The sequence below is a fragment of the Pimephales promelas genome, chromosome 24 (genome assembly GCF_988280905.1).
Source record: "Pimephales promelas chromosome 24, fPimPro1.hap1.1, whole genome shotgun sequence".
Taxonomy (NCBI): domain Eukaryota; kingdom Metazoa; phylum Chordata; class Actinopteri; order Cypriniformes; family Leuciscidae; genus Pimephales; species Pimephales promelas.
In genome coordinates this window covers 21,662,501-21,670,000 of record NC_142792.1, presented here as the reverse complement: position 1 = coordinate 21,670,000, position 7,500 = coordinate 21,662,501, and the positions used below count along the sequence as shown (strand labels likewise).

Below are 7,500 nucleotides of genomic sequence, written 5' to 3'. Positions count from 1 at the left end.
CGGAAGGGCTTGAAAAAACAGAGCTGATGTGCAACCGCTGATGTGGTGGTGAAACTGGCAATCTGAAACCCATTCGGGATCGGGGAAACGTGGGCTTAAAAAGAAAAAGCTTCAATTGCTCTTTGCTGTCCACCTTCTGGGCTGAATGACTAAACACCTCTGCCGCTCGGTGGGAAAAAGCCACCCACGCCAAGGTTCCATGGTGTAACGGTTAGCACTCTGGACTCTGAATCCAGCGATCCGAGTTCAAATCTCGGTGGGACCTGTTTTTGACAGGAATGTGCGCAGTACCTGGTCCGAAAAAAAACTTTTCCTCAGCGCTCATCCTCAAAAGCTCATCTAGGGAGTGCCCCTTTGAAGTGAGCGTAAAAAGGGCATTGCACAGCGTGGAGAATGCGGGCATCGATCCCGCTACCTCTCGCTTGCGCCTGCTGCATCCTGCCGGTTGAGCCAAAGTAAGCCCAAAGTAAGCCCACGTGAGCCAATCGCGTTCTCTCCTGGGGCTTACTTTTGACCAATCGCGTTCTTTCCTGGGGCTTACTTTTGACCAATCGCGTTTCTCTCCTGTGGCTTACTTTTGACCAATCGCGTTTCTCTCCTGTGGCTTACTTTTGACCAATCGCGTTTCTCTCCTGGCTCTGCTCCTGTGGCTTACTTTTGACCAATCGGCGACCGCTATTATTATCGTCATCTTTGCAATCTTCGCAACAGGTAAGGCTATTCTTCACGACTGTATAATCGATCATTATTTATTTATAAACAGTGTGTATTTTTAGACAATTAAACATGCCAATAAAGCTATCTAGCGTGTAATAGCACACGTTTTCTTCTGTACATATGAACCTGCAACTTTTCCATGATAAATACAGTAAAAAACATGTAACTACTGTCAAGATAATTAGCCCACCGCTAATTAAGCTATATCCTCCTTAAACCATTTTTTTTGTTCATTTAGTATTTTTTGTGTCATTACATTATTTTGAGCACAAGAAAATTTATACAAAAACTTTAAAAAAAAAAACGTTTAATTCATAAATGTTATACTATACTATGTTATACATCAGTATACATATTTATGTTATACTTTTAAATACTATGTTATACATATTTAAAAAGATATGAATAGGCAAAAACATGTTTGTTTTTTTAAATCACCAATATAATTTTTTAGGTTTCAGGATACAAATGATTCTCAATTTGATCTATTTGATGATCATATTATTATGAATTGTCATATACGCCTTTATGTTATATTTTGTGTTTCGTAGTAATCTCTGCCACAAAATCTAAATAAAACAAAACCATTTAAGCATGGCATGATATCAGCAAGATTGTACCAAGAAGTGTTATTTATTTTCTTATTAATAAGTTAATCTTACTATTTACAATTTGTACACAAGGCAATTCAAAGTGATTCACAGTTGTGTATAAAAAACAACAATAATGCTTATGAACATAATAATAATAATCATTAATTATTATAATATTATAATAATTAATTACATAAAAAACAAATACTGTAGTAAAATACTTTCAGTTGGAATATGACAGCTATGTAACGTTCTGTTTATGCCTGAGTCCTTTCAGATAATGTATGCATACCCAGTTTTACGAAGAACCTCTGAGGGTCGACTCCTTATGGGGCCAACTGAGGAGGCCAATAGAAGGGAGATCGTGTTGGCAGGGAGGGCCAGGAGTAAGGAGGAGGTCCTGGCTGAGGCCACTGCCTTTGTGAGGCAGAATGGAGGGAATCCTGGAGACCAGTTCCTGGTTCTGGCTCACTGCAAGATCCAGTTTGGGAAACACCAGGGTCAGAGGTTCCTGTGGCTGCTGGAGAACTCACTGGGGTATGCCTGCTATCTGGTCAGCAGCATTTTGAGGGAGGAGGAGAGGGACAACCCGCTGTCGGCCAACAAACACCTGTTCCTCAGATACACCTCGCAGATCAGGGAGGTTGGCGATGCTGTGGAGGTGTATCAGAAAAAACAGGCCATGCTGCTGGAGGCCCAGAGGACAGGAGACTCTGGATGTCTGATGGTGGAGTTTGGGGATTTTAAGGGTAGGTCAATGAAGGAGGTGTATGAGGACCCAAGCAAGGAGGCTCAGGCTCTCATCACCTACCTGAAGAAGGCAAAGGCCAGGCCTAACACTAACATGGCCCTTTTCAAAGCATACGTGCTGAAGAGGCAGGCTCCAGCCCACATGCCCAGCACCACTGTGCCCGTTGCATCTGTCCCCACTGCTGCTGTGCCCACTGCCACTGTGTCTGTTCCTCCTCCACCTACTGCCACTAAGAACAGGCCTCTGCTGGCAACCAATGTGAAGGCCCTGTTGGCGCGGGGGAAGCATTTATCTGCTTCACTGCTGGCACAAAAGATTTTGTCTCCAGCCAAACCCTGTAAGTAATTTGCTAGCTTTAAAATCATTACAGTATATATTATGCAGTATATATGTGTGACGAAAATACGTGTTCAACAGCTGCAGGACCACGTGTACCTCCTGCGTCTGAGTCCGCAGCCCGGAGACAGCTCTTTACATGTGGTGAGTATCACTTAACACATACAAGTGTGTTGGTGACATGTGCTTAGTGTTTTATGTTATTTTACAGACTCTGCTGCTATGGATTTTTTTGAGGAGGAAGATGACCTGGAGATGGCAACTGTAGCCTCGCAAGCTGAGGAACAACTTCCTCAAGGTATATTAATCTTAAACAATACTTTACAAACAACTACAAATAAAACAAAACAGTATTTTTAAATGACATATCATATTATTTTATTTCACAACACAGAGGAATGGCACTTCTCAGGTGTCAATCTACATTCACTCTTTGAGTGAACATCCTCAAAGGAAAAAAGAGAATTTAAAGGTGTATGTAAAAGGTTTTATTTCATTTTTTTTATCATAATCACTGACTAAAGCTCATTCTTGTCATCTCACACTTCCCCCACTCCCCTTGAAATAAGTGGCTGTTGTAGTGTTTGGTCTGCTTCGCTTTCACGCTTCACACTGATCCCATCTTTTTTTCTTCTTGTATTTCTTCTAATGGTGCTTGGATGAAAAACAGGATTATTTTCACTGCTTCCTTCCATCTTTTCATCATCATGTCATCTCTCTACTAATCATACATGCTTTGCAGTAAACCTTGTAATCGCAGTAGCTGTCCAGCAGAGCTGAGAAAGCCATGCAGTGAAAGTCTAAAACAATAAGATAATTTTGTTGTGTTTTTTTACGCTCCAGCCACTGCAGGCTCGAGAGGCCCTGCTCCTGCTCCTGCTCCCGCTCCTGCCCCCTATCCTGCTCCTCCAGCATTGTGGACCCCTGGCCAGGTGTCCCAGTCGCCTGCAGAGCTTCCTGTCCACTGGAAAGAGCAACTCCCATCTTTCCAGCAGGACTGGATCAGGAAGACTCTGTTCAGGGCCAACGTAAAAACAGGGAAGCCTGAGCTGGTGCCACATCCCAACTTCTGGTGGTACCCTCCCCAGCCCCCGACCGTCTTCACCCAGCCCCCTACTTCTCCTGATATTTTCTTCTGCCGCCCTCTGTTCCTCTGGATGCCGCTGAAGATGTGGTCCATTCCACTTGTCTGTGTCCAGCCAGCCTGCAATAACCACAAGCTGACAGCTGCTGGCCTTTATCGCACTGTGCGCAAGGTCCTGGACATAGACGGGTGGTATGACATGGCCACAGAGTATCTGGAGTGCAAAGGGTGCAAGAAGAAGTATCCAGCCTGGTCTGAAGACATCCTGGGACAGCTCGACATGGGACACCGCAGAAAATTCCCCGCCATTCTGACATACAGGTAGAACACATTCGTATTTAGAGCAATGCACTGTAATTTGTTGTACTGTATAAAATCAAATACGTTGCTTTACTGACATTGAAATAATAAGATGTGGCACTGAACATAATTATTTGACTGTCTGTAGGTACTCGTGTGACTACCGTGTAGTCATAATGATGCGGGAGAGGACCCGGGGGAACAGTGTCACACAGCTTTTCAAAAAGCTGCAGGAGCTGCACACCTCAGCGTGGTCACAGCGGACGCTGGAGTACCTCACTGTCTGTGAGCCCTTCACAGACTCCTCCATTGTTGAGCCTCCACTCTTTTCTGCGCCCCCGCCCCTCCCACCCATCCCCAAACCCAAGTGGCTGTTGTCTGTGTATGCCAGGGACGTCCTCTCGCGGCTACCTGAGGTCAAGGCCAAAATAACCTCAGTCTTTGGCTCTGTCCTCAAGATGGACTCCACCAAAAAGGTATAAAAAGTGAAGTTTGAGTAATAATAATTGTTATTATCTTAAATTTTTCTGACAATTGTTTTGTTCTACTGTTTTTAGGTCACCAAAAAACTGGCCGGCGCTGCTGCCAACACTGCTGGTTGGTGCACTAATGTTGGCAATGAGCACGGCCAGGTGTTGGTGTCAGTCCTCACAGCGGCAGAGGGGCATGGATTGTGGCCCATGGCGGTGGGTCTCATGAAGAGGTACAGGGAGGCGGGAGTGGCACCACCCGCCATCATGTATGTGGACAGAGACTGCTGCAGTCCACATGCACACAGACAGTCGCAGGTCAGAGCCATGTTCATAGAGTGGGATGAGCTCCAAGTGCGCCTAGACATTTGGCACTTCATGCGGCGCTTTGCAGCAGGTGTCATCACGGAGGCTCATCAGCTCTACGGCACCTTCATGGCTCGGCTTTCCAGGTGCATCTTTGAGCTGGATCCTGATGATGTCGCTGCTCTACGGTTGGCCAAACAGGGGGAGTTACAGGCCAGAGGAGCTGGTCCAGTCTCAGAGAAGGCTCTGGATAAGCTGATCACCAGGAAGGAGTTGGCACTGCACTGTCGGAAGCGGACCAGAGGAGTGGAGGAGACCACCTGGAGGATCAAGGCGCTCATTGATGAGATGGACAGTGAGAAGGGGAGGGACACTCTGGGTGTACCATTGCTGGACCACGAGCGAATCCAACAGGTCTGGATAGATCAGCAGAGGCACATCGCCTGTATTCAGGACCCAGAGGGCTTCCCTCTGTACCAGAAGACAGACACACTGAAGAAGGGTGGTGTGGAGCTCAGCTGCTATCGCTGTGCTCGTGGCTCCACCTCCTTGGAGTCTTTCCACCTCCATTTAAATCGCTTCATCCCAGGTAGGTTATAACTTTTATAACCTGCAAAAAACTTTAAACTTTTATAACCTATTCTGCCATACTGAATACATACGTAACATATATTTGACTTTATTTGACCTGTAGGGACCAGTGCCAGTGATGCGCATTTCCAGGCCTATCTCCTGGAAGGCCTGATGCGCTGGAACCAGGACCGGATGGATGAAGCAGTGAGGGGAAAGACTGACCTGAGGATCTACAGTAGCATTGAGAGGGAGGCAATGGACCGGCTCAGCCGCAAAGTGCTGAAGGTGTCCCTGGATGACCGCTACCAGCCTCCAGGGGCTTACACAGGTAAGAATTATTCATGTTAACTCAAACAAAAGATTATACATTATACAGGGGTATGAGTGTTTGAGTGTACATTTTTTATATTGTATTTCAAATAATTCAACTATTGGTGGAGTTATTTGTGCTTTGTTTAATTTAGGCTTAATTTGACCCTTTTTAGACTTATTTCTTTGCTTTCTTTTGCTAAAGTGAATTTGAGTGCATTTATGCTTATTATCTTCTTGTATATTATTTTCATTTATTGATCTGTTAAACTGTATCAAGCCTACAAACGATCAAACTTTGAAAAGTTTGATTGTTTTTTTGTTTCAGTTTGTTATGGACAAATAGCCACTACAGCTATAATAATGTGATAAACTTTGTATAATGTGATGTGCTTTGTATGTGTGTTCTTTTGCAGGGGAGCTGCTGGGTATGGAGTATCTGTACAGTCAGTCTGGGAAATCCCTGACTGTTATGGATAACCCAGAAGAGGAGGATCGGCTGGTGGAGCAGATGACTGATGAGGTGGTGCAGGACGAAGGCTTTGTTGAGGAGGAACCTGAGGACCTCACAGTGCCAGTACTCTATGACCTCATTGAGCCTGTCCCAGTCCACAGCAGCAGCCCCCAGACCTTCAACCCCTGTCCCTCTGCACCAGGACCATCCTCACTACATCCACCCACAGGACTGCAGCACCCTGCCCACCCTCCTCTGCAGTCTCCGCTTCTGCGCCCTGCCCAGCCTCCTCTGCAGTCTCCGCTTCTGCGCCCTGCCCAGCCTCCTCTGCAGTCTCCTCCACGGCCTTCTGTCCAGCCAAGTGCTGCCTCTGCTCCTGCAACATCAACTGGGTCCAGTGTTGCAGACCAGGCTCCTGTAAGTAAGCTTCTCATTATTAGTTTCTATTTGCTTTTGCACTCTGACATTTAACATGCTGTGTATTGTTATTGTAATAACCTGCAGGCTCCTGTTCTTGGACCCGATGGCGTTGCAGGCTGGGATAAGGTGCAGGATTTGGCTGAGTACCTGGTGTCCCTCCGTCAGGCACTCTACCTGGACGAGCAGCAGGTTACAGAGGTCATCCGTCTGTGGACTGCTCTTCCTGATGGGGACAAGAGGAAGATCCACTATCAGCCCAGACACCAGCCCAAACTGACCCACGGACGCTTCAAGGCTCCGAAAAACACAGGAGTGACACCAGGTGTGGACAGTGTGAAGAGGTGCCTGATTGGTCATCCTGGGGGGCCGGCTCAGTGGCCCAGCACCAGTCGCTTAGTTGAGGGCATGTGCATCAAACTGTGTGCACTGCACAAGTCCCCAACTAAGAAGGATGGAGTCCGTCTTCCTCGTTGGACTAAGGTGCTCGCGGATTACCACCACATCCGAGACCTGGTGCTGAACTGCCAAACTCTGATGGAGGCCACGTCACTTCAGCTGTTTATGCTGAATCAGAGGACTCTCACTCAGTGGTAAGCATGGTTTTACATTGACATTTGAAAGAAAGGGATAGCAGTTATTTATTATGAATACATTTTTTGATTGCAGGTTTAATCGAAGGGAGAACACCCAGGAAGTGACTGTCCTTACCCAGGGCCTTGCTGCAGAAGACCGCATAGCTGTGGCCAGCTCACAGCTGCCTGCTCCGCGGGAAAAGCTGGATGAGGCTCCCTCCACATCAGGGGCCCGGCACGAGTTTGTCCTTCCTCCTAACAGAGCGGGACAGGCTCCTAAGCTACGGCCGGGCAGACGACCTGCCAGTGCTACAATTGTGCGGCCAATTATCCCAGCAGCTTCTACTCCTCCCCCAGTTCCTGTGCCACTGCCCCAGTTCATTTTATTGAACACTGCGCCCACACTGCTTGCAGCTGGTGCAGGTGGCGCTTCAGCTGCTCCTCTCCTGGCTCCAACTCCAGTGTTTCCTGACGTGCGAGAGGCTCCTGCTCCCACTGCCGCAGTGTCTGTCTCCCGCTTCACTCAGAGGAACAGACGACGCAGGGCAGAAGAGGAGGCCAGTGGAGCGCAAAAAAGGAAATATGTCCGTGAAGTGGCTTTTAACAAATGCTCTA

The 7,500-nt window shown here is 47.1% G+C and overlaps 1 protein-coding gene and 1 non-coding gene across 2 annotated transcripts in view; both read left to right on the top strand.

Annotated features, from left to right (window-relative positions):
• The first annotated feature begins 193 nt into the window (after positions 1 to 193).
• On the top strand, positions 194 to 265 carry trnaq-cug (transfer RNA glutamine (anticodon CUG)). Its single transcript has one exon. It is a non-coding gene; the product is annotated as a tRNA-Gln (tRNA).
• Positions 266 to 1,590: 1,325 nt separating this feature from the next.
• Positions 1,591 to 7,500, top strand: part of LOC148965846 (uncharacterized) — a 6,241-nt gene continuing 331 nt past the window's right edge. The window contains exons 1-10 of the mRNA XM_089127330.1: positions 1,591 to 2,398; positions 2,479 to 2,541; positions 2,609 to 2,695; positions 3,241 to 3,802; positions 3,930 to 4,257; positions 4,339 to 5,146; positions 5,252 to 5,458; positions 5,856 to 6,310; positions 6,398 to 6,903; positions 6,980 to 7,500. The exon at positions 6,980 to 7,500 is cut by the window's right edge and continues 331 nt beyond it. Coding sequence (XP_088983456.1) covers positions 1,591 to 2,398; positions 2,479 to 2,541; positions 2,609 to 2,695; positions 3,241 to 3,802; positions 3,930 to 4,257; positions 4,339 to 5,146; positions 5,252 to 5,458; positions 5,856 to 6,310; positions 6,398 to 6,903; positions 6,980 to 7,500 — 4,345 coding nt within the window. The remainder of the gene's footprint in view (positions 2,399 to 2,478; positions 2,542 to 2,608; positions 2,696 to 3,240; positions 3,803 to 3,929; positions 4,258 to 4,338; positions 5,147 to 5,251; positions 5,459 to 5,855; positions 6,311 to 6,397; positions 6,904 to 6,979) is intronic.